The 25,997-nt window shown below is 48.6% G+C and overlaps 1 protein-coding gene across 2 annotated transcripts; it reads left to right on the top strand.

Annotated features, from left to right (window-relative positions):
* On the top strand, nt 1-25,271 carry LOC143351958 (uncharacterized). 2 transcript variants are annotated; one of them, XM_076784093.1, is made up of 4 exons: nt 1-718; nt 21,275-21,642; nt 21,712-22,300; nt 23,833-25,271. In XM_076784093.1, exons 1-4 carry the CDS (start codon nt 616-618, stop codon nt 24,834-24,836), a joined length of 2,064 nt encoding a protein of 687 aa, XP_076640208.1. In that variant the 5' UTR covers nt 1-615; the 3' UTR covers nt 24,837-25,271. The 2 variants fall into 2 exon arrangements, with proteins under 2 accessions (XP_076640208.1, XP_076640207.1); XM_076784092.1 differs by having other exon boundaries at nt 21,275-22,300.
* Nucleotides 25,272-25,997: the final 726 nt, after the last annotated feature.

Below are 25,997 nucleotides of genomic sequence, written 5' to 3'. Positions count from 1 at the left end.
CCCACTCCGCGGCCGCGCACCGCGGCGACGGAAGTGTGGCAACGCTGCAGCTCGCCAGTGTCTCGGTCTTGGCGAGTTACTCGGGGGGGCTCAGGCCGAGTCTACCGAGTTTGTGTCTACCGGCGCGGGTAACCCGAAAGCGAGTGTGCCGAGGATTAAAGTCGCGGGCCTCTTGCCGGCACGCGAGACCGTCTCGCTGCTCGAAGCCCGTGAAAACGGACTGAACGTAAATATTCGACAAAGGGAGGACCGATGCTAACGCGGAGAGGAGTTTTCCAAAGTTTTTTTCACGGTCGCGCGAACCAACGATCTCAGGAGGGATCACGACGCGTAAACGAGAAGAATTCGACGCGAAAACAACAAAAAAACACCCACACGCACACACACGCGCGCGCGCGAAAAAAAGGAAAACGAGCCGACGACGGGACACGTTTCGCGCGTTTGTCGTTCATCGTCCGTGATCACGCGAACGTGCACCGTATCGAATCTACGTACGTTCTATACATACTTAACTACTCTACGTATACACGCGTATATATATACATATATATATATACGTATATCTACATATTAAAATAATACACGGTGATCCACGCGCGACCAAAAACAGTGTAAATGGCGCTCTCCGCACAGAACCAGTCGACGTCGTACGTGAACTTGTATTACTCGATCGTCCAGCGTGCGGCGACACGCTACTTTAAGGAATATTACAACTCCGGTGAGTACTCCGTCGTGTCGTCATCCATCGGATACGTCCGTCGTCCGTTCCTTTCATACTCGATAACGCATTACTTGGAATCCGAAATCACGCACGCACCCGCTTGGCCACCTGTGCGTCGTCCACGTTTTGCCAAAACGACGACGTCGTCGCAAGCGCGCGCTGTGTGTACGCGCGGTTTCGAATTTTCCCGCCCTCCCTCCTACCCTGCTCCGATTCTCTCTTACACGATACACTCTCGCTCTCTCCCTCCTGATTCACCGCCTCCTCCACAATGTATACACACGCGTGCACACTCACGCACGCACGTACACACATACCATACGTAGAGTACATACGTGCAACGGGCAGACAGTCGAGCCGGCACCCACTAGCAGAAGTGCTCTTCCGACACCGATTAAAACACGCCGCTGGCTAGACACGTGCCAGCTTCTAACTCGTGTGCGCTCCACGCACGCTACCGCGAACCAACCTGAACGTCACCGGTCGTGAAAACAGTGGCTCGACGAGCTCGTGATTCTGTCGCGGCCGATTCTCTAAAAGTTGCGCTGGACAAGGTCAAGCGGAGGTTCGAATTCCACCTAAAACAATGGTCGTCCGGTGCGGTTGCGAACGGTAGAACGGGCATGCCGGTTAACGCGAGGAAACGCGAAACGACAACAGTTTGCGTTCATACGCTGCAAGAGGAACGAGGGGTGGGGGGGGCGGGGGACCGTTCCGGGGGTCCGTGAATCGAAGATAAAGAAACGAAAGACACGGGGGGACCCGCGAAGAATCTCGGTATCCGTCGACCGTTGCGATTTGCAAAACGCGCGAGAGGAAAAAGCGAGGGAGAAGGGGGAGATAGACAGCGAGCGAGAGAAGCACGGAGTGGGAGGTAGATAGAGACGGAAGGAAAGAGAGAAACAGAGAGCGAACGAATGAGAGAGAGAGAGAGAGAGAGAGAGAGGCATGCTGATCCGCAAAATACGGTCTCGTTACTATCGTCGGTGTTGGGTCATCTAATCGGCTCTGAAATTATCGTCTCGTCGGTGCAGAGTGACGAAACACGCTCTCTCCGGGAGCAATAAGTTTTTCGTGGCCAACTTTGTCTGGTGTGTCGCGCTACGATTTCTCTCGAACCCGTCGCCGACGTCGTCGTGGTCGTCGTGATCGTGGTGATCGTCGGTCGCGAGTCCTTCGCGGATGCTGATCGGTTCGATCGCGTTAACGCGTCGCCTCGCGTCGCGTCGCAACCAGCCAGCCAGCCGCGTGCGTGCACAGACGCTCGTGCGTCTGCACGGGGCCTGGTCAAGGTGAACATTCGCTGACGGAGGAAAACTTGCGACGATCGTGCCGCTCGTGACCGAGAGAACGGCCCTCGCGTGAGATCGCGGCGACGCGGCCACCAGCGGGCCAGTAGCAGCGATGATCGGCGATCGAGGATACGGGCTCGCGCGTCCCGATGCCGGCCGCCTGCGTTGCCGATCCGACGATGCTCGATCGTGAGAGAATACGCTCCGTATTGGCTACCGTACACACGCGGACCACAAGATCAGTGACCAGTCGCGAACGGACCAACGCTTTCGTCCCGTGATTCGAGACTTTTTGCCGGCCGATAGTGTTATCCGAGACTCTCCGACAAATGGACCGCGCTCCTACGTTTTTCTACCGATCGCGAGAACTTAGTACCGATCGCGGGTCCCGTTAAAACGTCCGCTGGAATTTCGACTAATTCGATGCTCGCTTTGTTCGCTCCACACGGAGGCGCGCGACTGCAACGCGGGTGTTTCGCGGTCTCGAAACGTTGTTTTCGCGCGTGATAGTTTGGCAACGCGACTTCGCTACCGGCGACTGGACATCGACGTCCGGGAGACCTCGAGGAACGATCCACGCACCTGATACACACGCGAATCTCTCCCAGAGACGGAATAGACCGCCGCGGCCATCCAGTGATTCTCTTGTTTTCATTCTATGAAGCGTCGAATTGTAATCTAGTTTGAAACAGAAAAAAAAAGAGAGGGAGGGAGGGCTATCGACCGGCAAGAGCGAACGTTATCTCTGCTGTAGGTTTATCGCGATATTCCTCTTCGTCGTCGTCATCGAAACAGGATCATTTTCGCTGGTTGACATGACGAGGATATCGGCTGGTGATCCCGGAATCGTTATTGGACGGTATAAAGTCAATCGCGCCGAATAAAACGATTGGTTTTCGTTTAGCCCCGCTGAACCGGCTTTCCAACTTGGACCACCAGAACTACACATGATCGGTCTGTGGAACTTTGCTTATTTCAGAGGTACTTGTCACGCTAAACTTTTCGATCGATATCTACGACTGATCGTTCCTCCTTTTTCTCTCCGATCGCGCTCGATTTCCTTTTCTATTCCTCCTTTTTCTTTAAATAATTCTGAACGCCCCGCAGTCGTCGATTCGCGTGCAATTACACTGCTGGACCGAATTATAAGACACCCTTGGAACTACTGGGTTACAAGACCCATTTATTTTCAATCAATATTCTATAATTTTAACTACATAGTTAACTACGTTATCAATCGAACGGGTCGACTTATAATTTTGTCCACCGATGTATAAGGATAGCAGTCTGAGTATAATCGGACTTGCCCTACTGATCCTGGACGCTTGGCTAAGCTTTCCTTAATATTAACAAAAAAATAAATTGCGTTTGACGATATCTATGACCTGCATAGGATAATATAATATTATTAATTTCGTACGCGGCCACTGTTTCCAAGCATTTTGGCGCAGATAACATAAATGCCTCGGTTTAAAACGCGTTATCGTGAGCGAAGAGTGATTGTCTGCAACGCTTAGCGGCAAAGTTGACAACAACCTCTACAATCATTTTTCAGCTTCGATCCTATTTTCACCCAAAACGGTACGGTTTTCTTTGTCCTTGCGCTTTTGCTCGCAAGACTATCATTTTCTTTTTAAAATTGCACGCTCAAATATATCATCCGTAGGAATTAATTTCTAAAATTCTTATCTACAAAGTTCGCACAACGAACGAAAGATAAGCAACTTTCTATTCGTTGCTCGTTGAATAAAAATCAAAGCTCGAGTTACAGAACGAAACGATTGCTCGATCCGTAACTTTTCCTCGCAGTTTTTCAAAATACTCCCACAACTTTGGATGGAAACGTAAAGAAAAATACGAGCTTGCTCCCAAGACCGACACTGTCTGTTTTGATTACCTTCGAAATATTCGCGAGCCATAAAAGCGTATTGATATTATTCGCATAAAAGTTTGCCCCGGTGCTCGATTATCTATACAGTGTGAATGGAAATCCAATTACTGGAAAATGTTGTTTTTTAATCGAAGGATATTAGTTACATTCGTTTGAACCGATCGGATGCAAAAATGAAATGTTTCATCGTTTATATGTTATCATGAACGTTTAAACAATTTCCAAAAAAAACTTATTTGCGAAGACAAGGGGGTTGTGGCTTGAAATAAATTAATTATAAAATATCCTCCCTTAGTATCAGTATGAAAACAGTTAGAACCAATACGTTGATCTAATCTTCGTAATTAGGGACCAGATTGTCGACTACTTGAACGAAGAATACCTGTTTTCTGTTGACCGGTACAACAGTCGCGAATTTCACTAGAATTGGTCCGTTTTAAGAACAAGCTGTTCCCGGCGGAATACTCGGTTTTTTATTGAATAACTCGCGACGATGAGGCGCGCGCGCGTTCGCGTATATTTGGAGAATAAACGTCGGCGGGTTTATCGTGTGACTTCTGACGATAAGAGCGCGAACGTTGCTCCGTATCAACGGGAACGTAAGAATCAACGCGGGAGAACAGGCCTGTGTTTGCGCGCGGAAAATCTGCGATCGGTCGATTCGCCGTTTCGCGCAAGAAAACGCGTCCTCGACCGCGAGAATCGGGATTCTGTTGTTCGGGCGTCGTGAATCAGGCGAGCACGGCTCGCTAGACTATGCAAGTCGAACGGAATAAATCGTTGATTTATCCGCGTTCGTACGGTGCCAAGACTCTATCCGCTTCCACGATCTTGCTTAACCTCGCCGGATTGAAAGTCGAAGCGGACCGCCCGGCCGTTTCTGCTCTTGTATTTTCGATTCTCGTAACGATTTCGACACGTCGACGTTGCAAACGACACGCGGAGGATTCCCTTTCTGGTCAAGAAACGGAAAATCGCGAGACTCTGCGAAATTCTGCATACCTATAACAGGTATCGTACGCGTTACGATTTGAATTTAAAACAGTTATCGGGGATCGTTCCGAGTTTCTTTCCGCCATGAGCCAAGGACTCGTCGAAGGAAAAGGGATCGATGGGGAACAGGGTGAATCGAAAAGCGACGGACGACGAGGGAGGTATTAAAAAACAAAGCGTCTACAGGGTCGGAATAATAAAAGATTGGACAAAGCCGAAAAAAAAAGGAATAAAATAAAACTCGCGCGACGGTTTCGGGCTTCGTGAATGCGTACTACACGGGCTAGCAGCGTTAACAGCGGCGCCCGTCTCGTTTCTGTCTATTTTTCTGAAAACAAACATTCGATCTGACGAGCTCTATAACACCGATGGAATACTAGAGAAGGACCACTCGTTTCTCGAGCACCCTTCGCGCCGCCATCGCGGAAAGTTATGTTTTTGTTGCGCTCGATTCGTGTTTTTTCGTCTCTTTGCCTTCCGCGCCGTCGCTACGCCGGTCCCTTCGGCGCTCGATACGAAAATGGGCCGCAGGTATTCCCTCTGACACTCGATAAATAGCGGGGAATGTTTGCTCTTGCAAATGAATGTTTTCCGCGAGCCCCGCGAGTGATTTTAACTCCTGAGTGCGCGTCCTGCCAATACGCTTTTTCCCCCAGCCCGCTCTTTCCAACCCCTCGAAACGAGCCGACGAAGAACAACCAACGTCCTCGAACTAATCCGCAAAATCCACTGTCGCGACCGCCGAGGACCCCCCTCAACACCTCAGACGTCGCTTTTTATTAACCGCCATTAGTCTTAAACTCAAATTCTTCCACGCTTAATACTGGCACACGCTTTCCACTCCAAATCAACCCCCTCGCAACTCATATTCACCCTTTTGCGGATCAAGTTTTTCTACAAAGTTTCCTTAACGTCACATTTTTTTTAGCTCCTCTCGAGGTTAATTAAAACGAACCTTGATATCAATTTTTTATGGCATATTTCTATTCGTTACACTATAATTTGAAAAACTGTCGAGGGTACCCATAGACAGGGGAAATGTTAAATGTCAGCCCTTTTGAAATTCTTGCACGGAGAAAAAGTTTGACGTTTCGACGATACCTGAAAATTGTTGACGCGTTGTCGCAAACATTTTCGGTTTCGCGACTGGGAATCATCGCCCGATTTGTTGCACTACTCGGTTAACGCCACGCGGTCTTTTCTCGAGCTTTCGTGAAAGCTTCGAACAATGGACGCATTCTGGCGCCGCTTTATCGCTAAACTTAGCCCCGACGTGCGATCGTTCCGACATTAAAAGGGACTTATGAATGATTCCTTGTAAATCATCGTTTCGCCCCGGGCATTGCGATTCGCAACGCGCGTCCGTGTTTCTTACATGGAAACAACCCGAAGTAATAACGTCTGATTTCGTAGAAGCGTTGCAGAATTCTACAACAGCCAACGATATTCGATGCTAATTTTTTCATCCCATGTTATACGCGTTAAAAGTGATGATTTTCGTCCGGTTGACAAATATTTCATTCCATAATTTTGCAATGTTTCGAATACTACTGTTTCGGATAATTTCTTGATTAGTTAACATTGAATCTGAGTCAGTAGTAACACTCGTTTGCCTTTCGTTACGATATTCAAAACCGTCAAACGCATCGTGAGTTCGTCGAGAGTTGACCTATCTCGCGAGTTCTCTGAAAAAAACTTAGCTCCGGCCCGTGCAACCGGAGGAGACAAGGAGTTATCGACGAACCAGCTTTTCTATTTCCTCCAAGAACGCGAAAGCTCGATATACATACACACTCGGTTCGACGACCTCGGAAGAGTACGACTCCGGGCAAAATTCGGTCTCGACGAGCCAACGATGCCGCTCTTTTTTCTCCCGTTGTGGCACCCTCATTAATTAGGCTATCCTAAGACGTTCAGCTCTGCAAAATTCGAGGGCTCTGGTAGTGCCTTAACCCCTTGCTTTACGATTTAATTTGCGATTTTACGTTCCGTGGGATAGGTTTCTCACGCATCGGATTTGTAACCAGAACATTTCCAAAATTAACTAAAAATAAATCAAAAACACTTGCATCTTACCATTCATGTCTGCTTTCCCTCTCTTGGGTCCGTTCTCTAACACCTGTTATTCTCCGTATCGAGGGATTTATCTCGTAAATAAATTAACCAAACACACTTTTTCGGTCCATCCCCATCGATTAGGACCTCCGTCGTTCTATCGTTCGACTCGTCACGATTAAAGGCCACTGAAACAAAAGATTAATAAACATATAGGGAGGGGAGAGAAAAAAAGGTGATAATTTGTCGCGAATCTGATATTTCCTCCGCGTTACGTGTCTTCGCCTCGCAGGTGTTGCGAAGCGATTAAGGCGGCTCTCGAATCCTCTTTCCAACAAAAGGAGAAAAAAATATCTCGCGCCTTGCCAGCCGGCGAGGGAAGAGGCGTTATCGGCTAAACGGCCATTTCTATTTCTTCTCACGACGCGAAAGTTCAATATGCCCAGTCGCGTGCAGCCGCGGGTATTGTTATCCGCGTACGATTAAATCAGCCGCGTTCCCGGAGAATCTTAAGCGCGGCTGCAGAACAGACTCGCCGTGGCCGCGCAAGGACGCGACGAAATAACCGATCCTTCGACGATTCCGAATGGGAATGAGACGCGTCGCGTCCGGTGTACCAACGAGGGAACCACACGCACTATTCCCAACTCGATCTCAATGAAACTCCCTAAGTAGGTAGACAACCGAATAATATTAGACCTCCGCTCGACTCGTTCGCGAAAACACCCGATCGTTCGCGACCAGACGCTTAAGCTACGCGACGTCGCGGCGCTTTTGCCAGACAGGAATGTTGCGAAAGGTACCGACCAGAAATTCTCCGTATCTCGTTCATCATTGCTTCTGTAACAAACACGTATGGAACCAAAATTGTTGCAAATTAAATTTACAAACTTTATTCTTTCGTACATATTTTTAATAGGATCGATGGTACAGGGGGTTTTTAACCTGAGTCCATCGTGAATTATATAAAACATTTTACAGATTACGAATAAAGTGTACGAATTAGTTTGATACTGCAAATAAACTATGTCTGGATAACGAACACAATATTAAACACTATGATTACCGAAGTGGCTTCGAGGGGAGTTAATACGATTTAAAGAAAACCTTGTCGATTACTTGCACCGTTGTTTGCATCGAAATTCAAAGGTGTGAAAAGACACCTTTTGATCGAACTAGGTGTTCATGAAATCGCGGTAGAAACAGTGTTGATATTTATACGAGCGCTCGCGCGATTCTCATGTAAGTAGAAACAGATCGACGCGTCAGACTTTAATGTTTCCGGATCCGCGAGCGCTCGCGCGATCCTCGCGCAAGTAGGAACAGATCCACGCGTCAGACATGTTTCCGAATCCGCGAGCGCGCGCGCGATTCTCTTGCAAGTGGAAGCAAATACACGCGACAGACAGGCCAAGTTGCCTTGTTGGCGATTCAGAAGCGCATTCCCGGTGCAATAACTCATTCCTATTGCAAACGCCACGAAGAGCGCAAGCATAACCGGGAGAGAGGCTAATTGAATGGACAAACCTGATGCTTTCACTCGCCGACGACGCGCCAATGAACTTTTTCCTAGTTCTGCTCGTCGAACGGTTGCGCCTTTTTGTTTACTTTTTTCCCTTTGTTTCGTGGGACCGATCGCTGCTCATGGGCAAGAAAGGACCTCGCGTAGAAACGACGATCCTCAGGAACGCGTTTTTCCGCGACTACGAGCGTCGCCCTTTGTCTCGTCGAGACGTCGCGATCACGATGATAAAAAAAGAGATCCATTTTTTGCAACTCCCAGACCAGAAGTTTCGAGGAAGTTATACAAATCCAACGAATAATCCTGTCGATGGTCGAAGAGACGGGCGTCTAATATCGGCGAGATCGGGTTTTCTCTCGGTCGCAGCATCCAATGTTTTCTTTTATTGCACGCATATCGAGACAGCGCCTTCACTTTGAGTGGCCACAAAGTCGCTTTCACTCGGTCAATTAAGCGCCACGGGACTTTCGAGCAAAGACATTCTAGTTGTTCGCGATTTTGCAAACGCCCGAACGAGCCCGGAGAGTCTGTCGTAAACTCTATCTAACCCGCGAGCTTCCCGCGCTTCCATGCGTCTTGGACTTAATTGGATCTTCGTTAAGACGCGCGAGACGGCGCGCCAATTATCGAAAAACTAGTCACATTCGAGCTTTAAGTTCAACGAGATCGAAGGAACAATAATAAAATACCATTTATCAGCGATGGTAACGTAGATTAATTTATTCTAAAAATACGTATTGTCTTGGTATTACTTTTCTACCTAACGGCACCGATAATCGTTATGAGATTGATTTATCCACCGTTACGGTAGAATATAGTTTTCGAACACTTTCGCGTGGTCCCGATTCTTTAACCCTGAATCCCCCGTCGCCGTTGATAAAATTTCATCGCTTCCCCGATGGGAAAGAAACGGAGGGAAAAACACGAGACGCGAGGGAGAACAGATTCTCGAGAAGTCCCGAAAGAAGTAAACGCGTCGGAGAGATGGGGGGATTTTCGAATTCGATTTCCCGCCAGGACACGCGAAGCTGGAACCGCTCTCGAGTCTCGTCGCGACGTAAGAAGCGTCCCGTTTGACACAGAGCCCGCCTCGACGATATCGTTGAACTCGAACGACGAAGAGGAGGGGGTGGAAAAAAAGGAAGAAACGAGAGCGTCCCAAAGCTTTACAAAGAGCTTGGAACGAGCGGTGGGGGATGGGGTATGGGGGGCAAAGAAAGGAGGAAGAAGTGGAATAAGAAGCCGGGTCGCAAGCATCTTCGAATTCGATTTTATGCTCTGCGGAGAAGTTTCGCGGCACTCGAGTGTATATATTGGCGCACTCGGTAGGAGAAGAAGCGGCGTGTGCCCACTCGACGATATCATTGATTTTTCGGAAATGACTGCGCGATTACGTAGCAGAAGGCGTCTTTACGATTTGTTTTGGCGGCGAGGAGCGCGTAAAGAGAAACGAGAAGGAAGAAAGCGGCAACCGACGAACGCCGCTTGGAGAGGGAACCGTCGAGGGGAAGAGCCACGGAACACAGGAGGGGAACGTCGAACCACCAAAGAGAGAAAGAGCGAGAGAACGAGAGAGAAAGAAGGAAATGGCTCGTGGTTACGCATGCGCGCTTTTTTCGTCGGACAGCATTTTTAAAGATTTTTCCTCCCGTAGCAGCTTGCAGATTTAAGTCGCCGGGTCGATCCCGTCGATTCTCGAATGCCCCGAACCGCCTGCACTTCGTTACAACACGCGCGCCCGCCCATTCCCGACGACCAGCGCGAGAATATTTTTTCCCTGCCCCCCGTCCCTTTAATTCGCTCCTTGAAATTCGTTCCGACCAGCGTGCGCCCACTTTCGAAAAGCACCAGAGATAACGTATTTGAAAAAAAGGTGCTAGGATTCCGATGTGCTCTGCTATCGATTCGAAAGGCTCGTTCCCTGACGAACCGAAAGCCGTTTCCACGCTTCCACCGCGAATACAGGGTGTTCCCTAACGTAACAGCCGAAACTTTACCAACGTTCTGTCGATTCTTCCATTTCGGGGGCAACAAGTAAGGGAATTATCGATATGCTTTTTAGCATAAATGGAAAAAAGTTTAAGATCCATACGATGCATGGATTTAAATCACCCAGGTCACAATCCAAAGGCTTGTACATATAATTTACTTAGAGCAAACGACAATCAACCTGACGCGTTCTATTGTGTGGTGATCGACGTTTAACTATATTGTGTATTCGTTTGTACTGTCGAATGCAGCTTGTAAATTATATCCGATGCATCGTCGAATACCGAACACGCTATTTTGTATTCGGTATATGATCAGCGAAGAATACTTGCATTCAGCTTCAACGACGAATAAAAGCTACATCGTTGCGTCGAATCGTGCGTTCTTCAAATTGGTCGTAAACAAATAAGCGTACGCCTTTCGAAAACTTAAACGCGTTAACTATTTCCAGAATCGATTTATTAGAGGGAACAACTTCGAGTCGAAATTTATAAAAAGTTGGCAAATATTCCATCCGCTCTACTTTGTATCTAGATTCTGATTAGTTTTCCTTTTTTGTTTCTGCCTGGGACAAGTGTGCCAGTTTTCCCTCGTTGACAGCAAGTTACATTTTTCGTTCGGTCAGGTTGGACGCTTTCTAATCCGCGCGCGAAATTCCTTTCCCGAAGTCCTCTTTGTCTCTCGATGGCAATTATCGCGCGGCGTTTAGCATTCAATGAACTTGACAGGCGTAACATAATTGTTCGATGCGAAAAGGGCATCGTGCACGTTCGATCGGCCGCAGGTGCACTCCGTCAAGATCGATGTAATTATATCCAAGAATAATTCATAAGTCGATTGTTCCTAGCGGTACACGAAAGCCAGATGAAAGTGATAAGTAGCTCCGTTCCGTCGATAGTCGGACGAATTAGTAGTACCGTCTACTTTTCACGAACCACCCGCTACTACAGTTATCGATAACATCGTTAAGATGCCTGAAAACGTTTAACCAATAATTCCATCAATTTACCTCGATTTTCAGCGTTGGTATTAATTCGTCTAATCTCGCTAAATATAAATGACGCGACAGAAAGATCGATCTTCCATAGAATCGATTCGGAGTCGAGCATCTGGACGGTCCCGTCGAAACAAACGGAATCGATCAGCCGATCGTACAAATTTTATCTCTATTCCGCGGGGACTCGTAGAAAAGTTTATCGAAGATCGAGGAAACGAATGGAGCTTGCCACGGGCCAGTTGTCGCGCGATGAATCGGTTTAAGCGTGATTTTCGAGAAACTAGGGGCATCCATTTAGGAGCCCGAACAGGACGCGCGACGCTCGGAGCTTTCTCTCCGCGGGAGTAAAATAAAATTCGCTCGAGCACGGAAATTTTCGAGACTCGTTCGGGTCCGGGGCGACGCCGCGACGTTTAGTGCACTCTGCGGCGAGACCGCGAGAAAACGGCCCTCCTGGATGCGCGATTACGCGCAGAACGGAGGCTAGATGGAAGGAAAAAAGTTTATTGTCGCTCGCCGACTCGGTAGAACGACGATAAATCAGCAAAGGGGTATCGTGCGTCAACGTAAACTTCTTTCAAACGGCACGATAGCTCCGGCTCTTATCGTTCGCGGCCAATGTTTTCCATGCGAGGCTCAGCGAGTTTCTAGAAAACTGCTGCAATCGAAACGAAGCCAACGCCACGGAATGCTCGATGGCTACCGGTTGATTCTACTATTGAACTTGATCGCCAAGGCAACAACTTTTGTCGCAAGTTTTATGCAATTCGTCGCGAGCAGTCGGTCTCAAGGCTCGCCTCGTTTGACTGTCCAATTCATCTCGTTAACCGCGCTCGTACCAACGTCTATTCGCCCAAAGATTGCGGCTAACTGCGACACGACCTTTGCGTTCCCGCGAAAAATAACACGCTCCGAACGAATCTTGGAATCGATCGAGTATTTGTCCTTTTCCTTTCTTTCCACGATGTCTGCTTCCGTTGGCGAATTAATACTTTTCACCCTGGGCCTGGCACTCTCCGAACGCAGACGCAATTTACAAAATCAATGAAACGCGAGAAAATATTAATGCCGCGACGGACGTTGCTGCGTTCGCGGTCGAAATCTCGTTAAAGAATCATCCGGTTTGCGCTCGTCCCGGAGAGCCACGCGCGCGACGATCCACGTGCCACGATTTCGCGATAAAATGATCGAAATAATGGCCCGACATAGACAAATAAAATCGCTTTATTTCGTCTCGTCGGACGGATCGAGCCCTTGCAAACGGCCTGTTGACTCCCATCGTGCAAACAGGCCGCGATCGTCGTCTGAAAATTTAATTAACCGTGAAATCACTGGTGTACCAACCGCACAGACCCATGAATCTATATTAGAAATAATTAGAGAGATAATTAAACGATACAGTTTCGAAATCGAACTTCCAAGAAGATAGATGAACCTGGGAAAGAGAGTCGAAAAGTCAATCGAGGAAACGTAATTTCAATTTGAAGTGCCGGAAACCGAGATCTTGCTTCGAATACTCGATCTTGGAGTCGAAAACGAATATTTGCCCGGCACGCAGGACTAGTTTTTGGTCGAAGCCCGCCACAGCGAAACGGTTAATACGGCAATGTTTCAAAATGTCTGGCGTCCGCAATGCATCGCATCTGTTACGTTGCCAGACAGAATTGGACCAAGTGTTTCTCGAAAGTTGAGTAGAGTGAATGTCAGAACTAAAAAAAGTGTTGGGTGTTTCGTACAGTAGGCAGACATGCCTAACGTGTACCAGTCGCCTAAATCGTGTCTCTACGATTCTCTCGCGTGCACAACCGTCACGAAACGATCGAACAGTGACGGGAGCGCAGACAACAAATTTATTTTTTCAAGTATACTTGAACACTTGAATAAGAGAACACGATCTAGAGGAAATAAAAACGAATTACGGTCGATTGATGTCTAGACGTTAGAAATTGGTGAATTGCGGAGGTCAATTTCTATAAATTCGAATTATGGAAGCCAAGTGGCTTCGAGTTAAGGGAGTATTTCGGTCTAGAATTTGAGAAACTCGATTTTTTCTGCGAATATGCGGTCTTTAAAAACGTGTCTGCAGTTCGACGCTCTACAGTTTCGACGAAATTGTCAAACAATTTTCTCTAGAAAAAAATGGTCTTCGAGAAAAGAATTCGAGCGTCGAACGGTAGGAGTAATCCGCGAGAGATAAGTCCGAGGAGCGAACATGGCAGAATGACGATTGAGGTTGTTCAGGTTTCGTAGCGCCAAACGTGAGACCTACGGTCGAGCATTATCGCGAAGAAAGATAAACCCTGATCTTAACGCGGCTGGAAAATAGTAGAAACCAACGAAAGCGTGTACACGGCGTTATCTCGAGCTTGTGCGCGAAGTTAGAGACGCTCCTAAGCAGAGTCGTACGTAGACTGTTGGCACGAGTAGTAAAGATCAACGAGAAAGCGAGGGTTAATAAAAGCGAGTCGTTGAAACTTATCGGAATACGTAAGCGTCGTTGGTCCGATCGGATGCAGAAGAACGCGAAGAAAACAGTGGCTCTTTACGAGACGAAATCGTCGACACGGCCTTCCACTAACGCGGACTAATGGCGTTAGGCAGGCTTTTCGCGACGATAAAATCGGACGGCAGCGTTGTTTTGTCTACGCGCGCTCCCGTGCTCGGATTCAAGCACATGGAACTTTTTTTTTACGCGTCGAACTCGAACGAGCGGAGTCGATCGTTTCGCGTTCCCTCTTCCAAGAACGATCGTTCCCTTCGCGCCGCCTCTGAACGGCGACCAAAAAAAAAGAAGGAGAAAAAAAAAAGTGGAACGCATTTCGCCGTGAATAACGACGTAGCGGACTTTCACTCGCCGTGATAATGCTTCTCGGGTCTCTGGGTCCAGACGAGGTATCGATACATCCGCTTTATCTCCCGGGCGTTTCCAAAACTTACGACGGGCATCGTTCGAGCGTAACGCGCCGATTTTTCGGACATTTATTGGGCCCACAAATTAATCCCCGAGCCTTTCACGGCGATCTTAACGGGGTATTTGTAAACAGTCTTCGAAATATTCGACTCGATTTTAAGTGGGATAATTTTATATTCGACGGAGGAAAAAAACGTGGAAATTCCTTTCCGTTTCGTCGCGTTTTCGCCAAATTCGCGACGCAGCGTTCGGCATTCCGTTTTTCCGCGGCTGGGTCAGCGTATTTATGGCGAACGACCGGTTGATATTTATTTATACGGGCGATCTAGAAGGAAAGTCTTCTAATTTATCGGCGAGGCGGACGAAGCCGGGCCATATTTTTATCGCGGACGTTTAATTTCGTATAAATTCCTTTGCTGGCAAACCGGTTGCACGCCAAAACGTCACTTAGCGAAAGGAGGGGGAGATCGGTCGGGGCAGAGTATACGTGGGGGATTCCCCGATGGACGTACTCGTCTCCTTTTGATTGTACCTTGCAAAAAACGCGATTCCGTACAACAGGTACTGTTCCGTGGCGCGCGTCCTGCTCGTCGTCGTCGTCGTTCTTTCGAACGGAGCCTCGGACCGTGCCGACTCAGACGACAGGAATGTGTCGTAACGAGTGGCCTCCAAAGCAACTCCAGAAAATATGTATCAAAACAATGTTATAGGAAACGTTCTCCGGCATCCGACGGGAATCCTGTTTCTCGGTCCCGTCGCACCTACGTGAAAAATAACGTTCTTTCCCCCTCGACGTTTCGCAATTAAATTTACGAGACGGATACTTATTTTTACGCCGCGCGAAACGGACCCAGACGACCCTGCCCGACGCTCGTCGTCGCTCCAATTCTCCTTTACCGTCGACGGATATTGCAAAATTAAACACCCACTTTTAGGAAAAACTTTGAAATTATCTCGAAATGGCATTCCGAGGTACGTGCCCTTTTCCCATCCAATTGTAAATACTGGGAATCCTAAATAATCTGGTGACTAATACCGTTTGGCAATAATAACGAATATATCTGGCGAAGCTCGATCGCTTTCGAAACTCTCTTTCGCAATGAAAAATGCATCGAATAAATGAAACTTTGAAAGCCTCGAACGAGATTGCGTAGATTCGAAGCGTTCGAAATCTGTTCGCGATTCGTTTCGTACGTAGAAAAAAAAAGGTAAGAGGCCAAATGAGTTTGTATTTTCCTTGGGGGCAATTATTTTCGCGCCGCTTGATGTATCGCAGAGGAGGCGTGCGCTGGAGAGAAAGCATGGATAGATACTCTCGGAATACTGAACCTCGGATACCGGATATTGTAAACCGACCTTCACCGCGAAATCTGTATATCAACCTTCGCCGCGGCCGGCAAGCCTTCGTTTAAAATTGCACGGTCGCGCGCTCGCTGCCAATGTCATTTAAATACTAAGACTATCGACTGGCTGCCAGCCGGCGAACTCACTCGGTTATCAGTAAATTGGAAAAAATAGAACCCGTTTCCGTTAGCTGACCGTGCACGCATGAACGATGACCGATCAAACGTTGCCCGGCGAGCTTCTCGCGCCTGTCACCATCGACGACGAGACTAAACTCACGAATATTTCTCCCCCATAAGCAGATAAGTTGAAACATTCAACAGAAATATAAATATTCTATTGCAAAATCCATCGAGTCGAAACTAACAAGCTTCTATAAGAAGCAAAAATAAACAATACAACTATCGTTTTGTTCTAGTAATCATAGTGGACGTTTTTATCAGAGCTATTACAGTGAAATCGTGTTATACAGGGGTTGGCTGTACGCGGTGTACCCGACCAATATTCAAAGTGGATTTTCTCGAAAACAAAGCTCCGTACGAAAACATTTTATTTTACATTTTCGATTCATTCCATCGCGTAGAATAACCGTATTGTCGATTGCGCCACCAGTTATCGAACACCCTGTATATTTGCTTTATATTTTACTCTCAAATTTAAAACAGATACACGGTTCTCACGCGCGTTACAGAAATACCATACACAAGTAATTATCTAAGCTACTTGTCCATAAAAACATGTGCTTCGTATCTATAGATAGGCTTTGGTTTGGTTGTTTTCAAAAACAAGCCATTCCAAACGGTTCATCCTGTGCTTTGGAAACGCAATACACGATCCACGATTCGCAAACTGTTTTCGCGAGTGCGCCTTGTATTACGCGTTTCAAAATCACGGGACTAAGATCTGGAAGGATAAGAGTATGGCTGTCGGCGATATTCCGACGGAATTCGAGCGTCGGGAATTACCGCGTCCCGAAATCGTTCTGCATGTTTATCCTTTTAGTGTATTTCTCTCGGCAAAATTGATACAAGGATACGTCGCTTTTCCTGGTGCGGTTTTTCTTCGTCTCTTTTCCAAGATCCTCCGCTATACCTTGTTAAAAAATCGTCGAAAGTGTCGGGGACGTATCGATTTAATTCGAGGAGTCGTTTGAATGTCGTCGACGCGATAAAAGAAAAGAGGAGGAAAAAAAAGAAAGGAACGAATCGTTCTTCACCCGCGAATTCCAGTTTCCGGCTCGCGTCTCTTTAATGCAAATCGTACGACTTGTTTATTGATTATACGAGACGCATGTACGAACATACGACTACGATCGCGCGGACTCGTTAACGTAATTAATGATACGAGAGTGAGGCCGTTTCAGCAACAGCCGGCGGAATAAATAAGCGATAATATTATGTAGATACGGCCGATCAATCCTGACGTCGCGCGATAAGGAAGACGAAAAGAATCGTGGAAAAAATGAATCGGTATCGGATGTTGCGTATACCGCGAATCGTGTCCCGTTCAAGATGGAAACGCGGATCAACGAACGCGTTTGTAAAAATTCTTTTTCAAACGACAAAGTTCGAACCAAGTAGCCCCGTTCGAGTCTGGCTGATACGACGAGAAACTCGCGTCCTTTACGGTGATTGTCGATAACCGACGCTGAGCAAAAAAATTTATTTCGATCGAGCTCGGTGAAATTGCGGAACAAGCCTATTGATTTAATGTTTTAAAGAAATATCGATGGTGGATTCATTGAAAAATTTATTAAATGGCCGGTCGAGACTGCAAAGTTGATCGGAGTTGATCTTCCAAGTACACAAATTGGATAGTACGGTTCGCGATCGCGAACGCGCATCAGTTGCCAGACAGGCGTATCAAAAGACACATATAACAATCGAGCGTGGTAAACAGCAAAGTCATTCCTTTCATTTACGCGCGAGGGAAAAGCAACGTTTCAAGAGGAAGGTGCTCGTGCGATTCAGATTAATCGCGTAGCCCGCGAAACTGCAGACAAGCCTGCATTAATGATCGTCGCGTGTTCCGTCTCGCTCGTGAATCGACGAAACGCTTAAACGCGTTCCATACATTCGTCCGCGTCGGAAGATATCTTCGACTCGAATTTATTTTGTTAAACGCCAACTGAATCTAACGCGACTGGCATTAATTCTCGTCGCTAAGTTTGCACCCGCGTCAATTTATTTCGATCCTCGCCGGTCTTTATCGCGCCCCATCGCGCAAAAGTCTACACTCTCGACAAACGTATGGATACGATCGCGAGTTACGCAATCGAGACAATTGTCGGATACATAATTCGTCGTCGATTTGCCTTTACGCGGTCGGATTCGAAATTTCACAAGCATCCGGCGAACTTGCCCGAACTTCGGACACTCTGCAACATTTTCGCGACACGGGAGAAACATGCTTGTAATATTTACGGTGACCCGATTTCGCAAAACGATTGCAGCGCGGCGATCTTGCCGCTCTAAACTCTCGCGGCGAGTATTAAGACGCGCACAAGTTTCGATAGTAATTACACCACCGACAAACACGAACTATCGGGCCAAGGAACTCGTCCGCGCTCGTAAGAGAACTGATTTTACTTTGCCACGGTTCGATGTCGTCGGACGATTACTAGCTGCGGGGAAATTCCTCGTGGTACGCGATTGGCTATTATTTTTTCGAGGGGAAGGGGAGATTCTCTACCAGATGAATGATAGAGAACATGTTTTGATATTAATTGCATTACTACATACTAAATTGTTTCTCCATCTACGAGCGTGAAATAGTATATAAAGTTGTATCGCGCTTCGTGCGATATTTTACGCCCCCAACGACAACTGTCGACGACGGATCGGATCTACCTCGATCCTGGTGGATCCTCGACGAGCCAGGCCGCGAAATTTCCTTGGAAGGTTGTTCCAGAGGGTCAGTAGGCGGTTAGGCCGAAGATCGTCGCGACGGGCAACGCTTCGCGGTCGAACGTCCCGACCGTCGTCATCGTATCTTTTTCCGACCCGGGGTTCAATGACACTTGTCACCGCGGCTGCTGAAACGTATCGTCCGCGAACGAGCAACAAAAGCGACTGTACCCACCACCGAGATACGTATCTTCCCTTCGGCATAAAGGGGGGAAAGGAGGCGAAAAAAGTGGATGTAAACGAGGCGCGGCGTACGCAAGAAAAGCGTTCTCGATATTAATAAACGGAGGAACGAAGATAATCCGTCGATGCGTCATCCCCCCGACGCAAAAACAAAACCAGCCTGAAAGAGGCGAACGAGTTACGCGTACGCGAGTAGCGTTAACCGGCCGTCGGGATAAACGAAAGTATGGAATAAAGAGCGAGGTAATTAATCCGATAAAACGGAATACTTTGTGTTGCGTTGCATAATGCGAATTCCATAATCATGAGACGCGCTCGCGCGAACCGTTGTTTTCCTCGTAACGCGACTATACGTGATTAGCTGTGATTACGATGAACGCGTGTCGCCAGCTATGCCATAACGAGGCTCCGTTCTACGGCTCGTTGCCTCCCGGTTGCCTTCGATTTCGGTCCGCTACGATCAACTTTGCCTCGCCTATTTTTTTCTCTGCGTTTTATATGGAAAAATTGCCGCGCCAAAGAGGAAACGTTAAGACTCGAACTGGCCAAGATACGTTCGAACCCGGATCTCTTTGCTTACCTCGGCTTCCTTTTTTCTTCAACTGGGTCTACTATTACAGTCGACTGTTACGGATTGACCTAATGAGATTGTCGTCGGCTCGAAATTCGAAACGATACAGGTTCTGCACTCCAAATTAACTCCTTTGCAAATCAAATTCACCCTTTTGCGAATCAAATTAACCTTCCGAGTAACTCGAAAGCGAAGCAATACGATACCATATTGTCATGTTTTTGTTTTATCGCAATGATTTAAGAAAATAAATTTGTAGCTCTATCTAAACGCACGATCCCTTTTACGAAGATTCTATGGACGAGGACTGGTCGAACCGTTCCTCGTTTACTAGACGACATCGATCGAATTACAGAAACTCGACGGATTCCTTCTCCCCGAGTAGGGCAAAATGTAATCTGATTACATTTGCCACGATACGATTACACGTAATCGCTCGATAATTACCGTCCAATTACGGTACAATTATTTTGTCTGTTTACGTATACACGCGCGTTTCCACTTCGCTTTAGTTATTTTTCTATACGAAACGAGTTCTACCCGTATAGCAAACAAATAAATAATTATAATTGTAAATCCGTAAAGCGTGTAAAAACTATGTAATTATCGTGTAATTATCGTGCAATCGCGTATAATTTTATCATGAAAAATGTAATCAGATAACATTCTGCCCAACTCTGCACCCTACCAGAGAAAAAGAATCGATTAACCCTCGCTCACCTGACTGCTAGCACCTGCAAACTGTTTACTTCTGGTTTTCTGGTCTTCCTTCCGTTCGATCTGCAACAAAAAGCAAAGTGACCGAAATTTATTTCAGTTCTAATTTGGTTACCTACCACCAAGAATCGTATTTTATTTAATTCGGTATCAAAATAAATAAGTTCTCGAACGCCAAAAAAATACCATCCATGATCGATAACTCGATGGACGCTCGACTTGGGTTCGCCGTTCTTAAGCAACTACCCGATTCGAAGGTATTTAAAAATATTCGCCACCCACGATCGGGAGAAACGCCGGAGCACCGAAAAATAAGCAAGAGAGAAGGTGAGGTTTTCGCGCGAACAGAAGGGCAGAGAGATTCGACATCGCTGATACACGGGGAACACTTCATAAATCATTCGCGTGGACGTGTATCCCCGCGTGCATCCGACCTGTATAACAGCCGTTGAACTTGCGAAGCTCGAACCGGACGTATCTGACCATGCGTGACCAGGAACGTGGTCGATTCAGCGTGGTAGAAAGTGTACACGCGGCGAACCGATCCGATACAATGTTTTACTTGCTCGAAAGTCTCTCGGTCGGAGAGGGAACGCGATTAGCTCTGTCGTCGATCGAAGCGATTCGAGGATTCGTCTCGAGCGACGACCATCGTCGCGACGATGCCCGACCAAGCGGTCGGAGAACCTTCGTTTTCACCTGTTTCCCGCATTATAAATCGATCGCGTCAGGCCGAAGTTTTACGAGCGTATTAAATCGAATGCCACACAATCGTTACTTATAATGTTGGCGGGTGTCGATAATACAGCCACGTTTCCGTTACTGATCCGATGTACCGGGTTATTACTGACCGGAAAATTAATCGTACCACGCGTTCGTCTCGCGTACGCTTCGAGTATTCCCAATTAATTTCATCTGCTTCCAAGAGTGGAGGACTCGGTGACTTTGACTGTTCAGTCGACTGTACAGAGTACCAGAAGAATATTTTGAAAATAATTATTTTCAGAACCTTTTCTCGGCAAAGTCCCTCGCAGAATTCCTCCCCAAGGGTTAATAACGATTGAGTCCGCCCGAATCGAGCAATCCCAAAACGATCTCCCGTTACTAAACAAAGCAGGCGGACGCTTGTTACTTTTCACGGGCACGCATCGATAAAGGTTCGTTCGACTTGTCTGATTCCAGATACTGGCGCGCCCTACGTATTATACAAGGACAACATGGAGAGACCCCAGGGGCAATGGGGCCCGGGGCCGGGATCTCTCCAGGACGGGGGACTGTATCCGCAGCAACAGCAACAACAGCAACAGCAAGGCTCCTCCTCGTCCGGCAGTCCACAGCAGGCCTGTGGTCCCCCTGTCGAGGGAGAAAGCGGTCCCCCGCCTTCGTTGGCCTCTCCCGTGCCCTCGCCGTACCCCTCGGCACCGCCTGAGCCTCAAGCCTTAACCCCACCCGACGACGATATACAATCGAATCAAGCCACCTCTCAGCAGCAGCAGCAGCAGCAGCAACAACAACAACAGCAGCAGCAGCAACAACAGACGCAACAGCAAGTCCAACAGCAGCAGCAGCAACAACAGCAACAGGTTCAGCAGCAGCAGCAGCAGCAGACGCAACAGCAGGATCACTCGCCTCAGCAACAACTGACGCCGCACGAGGTGGACCGTAGCGATTGCTTTCCCGGCGCCGGGGAGCTGCAGCAATACCCGCAACACTACTTCAAAGAGGCCAGGCCGCATCCGTCGCCGTCCGTGCCGCCACACATGCTCACACCGGGCGGTTTCTCCGCGTTACACTACCTAAAGCAACCAGGCGTTATGCTGACGTCCCTCGGTCAAGGGGACGGCGGGCCCAGTTTGGACGCTCACCAATACGCGAGCCCCGGGGCACCGAACATGGCGACCGGGTTGCCAGATATCGTACAGCAGAGCGGCAAGTCCGGCAAGGGCGCGAACAGCGATCTACGTTTGTTCAAGTGTCTGACCTGCGGCAAAGATTTTAAACAGAAGTCGACGTTGCTTCAGCACGAGCGGATCCATACAGACAGTCGGCCGTACGGGTGCCCAGAATGCGGGAAGCGGTTCAGGCAACAATCGCACCTAACGCAGCACCTGCGCATACACGCGAACGAGAAGCCGTACGCTTGCGTGTACTGCGAGCGTACGTTCCGGCAGCGTGCGATCCTCAACCAGCATCTGCGCATCCACTCGGGTGAGAAGCCATACCAATGTCCGGAGTGCGGAAAACACTTCCGTCAGAAGGCGATCCTGAATCAGCACGTCCGCACACACCAAGGCGAGCATTTCTCTCTGCCTCCCAGACTCCCAGAGGGCGTCCACCACAACCACACTGACCCATTCACCGGTTCTTACTGTTACTATCACCAACCGCCGTCACCATCGTCGTCGTCTGTCTATTCTCTACCGTCATCTATTCTATACATATTCATATATATACATATATATTTATATATATGCGTTTAATACTTTCGCTCATCGTCACCCCATATCATCGTGCCTTTATCCATTCACCATTTCCCGATCGTCAAACGAGATTTCGTACTAACAGTCGTCGGGGTCCGTTTCGTTTCTGGGTACTTTTGATCCATCTTGTTTTCTCCGCTTAGTCCCATGTCGGTTCCCCGGCGGAGAACGGAACACGTTCTCGTCGCGAGGCGATTCACGGACGAAAATCGATCGATTCGTCGAACGTTGATCGAACCATCGGCCTCGTTGCCGCCAAGGCCAACCATAAAAACGAGAACGGTTGAGCTGGACGCGAGCGTGCTGGTGAGCTGTGAGATAGAAGAGCCTCCCTCCTACCTCCAGTGTCCTCTCTCAGCTTCTGATCCTGGTCTACTTATTATGCCCTCTCGCTCTAATATCCGTTTCTTCGTTGCATCGTTCAAATTCACCACGATATTAATACATTCTCTGGCGCAGTGGTGACAAACTCGTACGAAAACTTGGCATCCTTTGATAGAAATTATCAAGTAACGATACTTTTAATCTAAATGTTAAATGTTCGCTCGTTGCTCGCACTCTGTGCAAACGGGTTCTGCGAGCGACGCGTGTTTGACATCACTGCTCTGCGACTGTGCGAGAACTCGATGGCCCAGACGGATTTCAGATTCTCATCAATATCAAAGATATTAGTTTGTTGACCGAAAATATCAAGGTTATGAAAATATTTTCGGGTTCTCGCACGCCTCTTCTCTGTTCCGCGTCTACTTTAACACTACCCAACTCCCAGTAATACTTCCTGGGGGTATTCTAGTCTAGATAGCAACGTTTTATGGCATTATGCATGTTTTTCGGCCCACATTTAAGTAACCGTTTTGCTTACCTAATACCATTTTGCTCGGTATAAAAGTGGCTTTTGAAGCTTCTAGACTAGAATGCCTTCTCGAACGCGTCCTTTCGCGAAGACCTTTCGCGAAGTTGGATCTCGGACTCGCTCGTCTAAAACTGGTCGGTGACCGCGATTAGCCACGCGTTCGATGCTGCTTTATTAACTTTCTGCCTACACCGCGTCTCGACGGCCGTGTTCGAACGAAACAGGTATTTTCTGGTTCCGAGGGTACGTTTGTTCGCGGCATTTTGACACGTAGTGCGCATACCCGGTGTTCGTTGGTCTCTTCTTCTGGTCCGTGGTACCGTAATCCGGGCGACTAACAAAGATATTCCTCCAACGATCGTTGGTCGGGTCAGCCGAGGATGAACTTGGTTCCGTGTTTGTTGCAGACGTAAGTCCGCATCTGATCTTCAAGAACGGGATGACGCCGACACTCTGGCCGCAGGACGTACCGTTCCCTCCGGAGGAGGGCAAAGAGGAAGTGGCGTCGACGTTTGGTGATACGGACACGCAGTCGGGAGCGTTCAGTCCGGCGCCGGACGCGAATTCCATCCAGTATCCCGCGTACTTCAAAGATCCGAAAGGCGGTAATCACGCGGTGTTCGGTGCCGGTGGTACGGGCAGCTTCGGTGCCCTCCAATACATAAAGCAACAGGGCGGTGGTAAGGGTTGTTTACCGGACGTGATACAACACGGTCGCTCGGCGGGGATGCCGCTTTACGTGCGTTGCCCGATCTGTCAGAAGGAGTTCAAGCAAAAGTCCACGTTGCTGCAGCACGGTTGCATACACATCGAGTCGCGGCCGTACCCGTGCCCGGAGTGCGGCAAAAGGTTCAGGCAACAGTCCCACCTGACCCAGCACCTACGCATCCACACGAACGAAAAGCCGTACGGTTGCGTCTACTGCGGTCGTAACTTTCGTCAGCGCACGATCCTGAACCAACATCTGCGCATCCATACCGGCGAGAAGCCGTACAAGTGCCAACAGTGCGGCAAGGATTTCCGTCAGAAGGCGATACTGGACCAGCACACGCGCACCCACCAGGGCGACCGGCCGTTCTGCTGCCCGATGCCCAACTGCAGGCGGCGTTTCGCCACCGAGCCCGAGGTCAAGAAGCACATCGACAACCACATGAACCCGCACGCGGCCAAGGTGCGCAGGAACTCGAGCAGCGACACCAAACCGCCGGGCACCCCGGCCGGTCTGGGCCCGGTGCCCGTCCCCAGGGGACTCACGCCCACGGTGGTCAAGCCGGAGCTCTATTTCCCGCAATGTTATGCGCCCGCGTTCAACCATCAGCCGCCGGTCTCGACCGCCCAGTTCCCCGGACAGGCGAACGGCGTGTCCGTCGCCGGCGAATTCAAACCACCGACCGGTCTGCCGCCACAGTGACTAACCGTCCATCCTGCCGCCTACTAGCAAGCAGGAATACCGCTGAGGTTTCAGCGATGCTTCGGTCACGCGTTACAGACCGACGCCGCCGCGACGGCGTCGAGCGTTGCGTCCCACCGATGCAACCAGCAGCCGATCCAGCAACACTACCCGTGACATTTATCGTACATTTACTAGGGTCTTTCTTTTCGTTTCGCGGTTCGTTTACTTTCCTCGTTCCATTGCTTCGCAGAGCCTCGGAACGCGTCGCCAGCCAGCACGGAGCTCGACGACCACCGCAAACGGACGAGCCTCTCGCGGCTTTTCTTCTTATTCGTCGAAGCGGATCTCGACGGTGTGCAATAATAAATCGTGGAAGAGCAACATCGCGATCGCGCGAATCGTCGCGGTCTCGTCGCTGGCCCTCGTTGTTTCCGTCCGCCACGACGGAATACACGCGCGCGGTCATTCGAAGCAACCGAATCTGAATCGTTCGGATGGATATATCTAGCGTGAAACGCGAGCGCGTGGACCACGACGAGAGCCGTCGTCGTCGTCGTCGTCGTCGTCGTCGTCGTCGTTTTGATCGTCGAGCTCGCGCGCTGGCACCGAGAAAGGTGTGTAATCAACCAACGAAGAATCTCGTCTATTCTCCCATACGTATTTTTTATATTAACGAATTAACGACGTGTACCTTCTCGCGGGTTTTTTTCGTGGATGAAGCGAATAGCTCGAGAGAGTTCGGTGGTTCCGGGCAGGCAGGCCGTCCGAGGTGTTCGTCGCACCGTTCACGCTCATTCGGAACGTGTTCCGTCGCGAACACGGGTCGAGGATGTTCGATTTCGACCAGACTCGAAGCAAACAAACGAACAAAACAAACAAAAAATGAAACAAACGATTGTGATACGATATTTAACTTGCCTATGTTTAAAGAGACGAAAAAAAAAAAAGAGAATGGGGAAAAGATGTGATGAGGAGGAAGATACGTTGCCTCGAGACGGGAGGCGAACACACGACCACGAGAAGAATGCCTGTAAATATGTAAAGCCGTTCGCCCCGGACGAACGAACAAAACAAACAAACAAAAAAACTGAAATGGCGCGAAAAGGAGCAGGAGAGATATGCGTGCGTGGTGCGTGAATGCGTCCGTGTGAAAGAGAGAAACGAATGCGCGTTTCGGTG

Source organism: Colletes latitarsis, chromosome 2 (genome assembly GCF_051014445.1).
Source record: "Colletes latitarsis isolate SP2378_abdomen chromosome 2, iyColLati1, whole genome shotgun sequence".
In the NCBI taxonomy this organism is placed as follows: Eukaryota; Metazoa; Arthropoda; class Insecta; order Hymenoptera; family Colletidae; genus Colletes; species Colletes latitarsis.
Note: the sequence above shows the minus strand (reverse complement) of the source record. Positions and strands in the feature narration are given on the sequence as shown.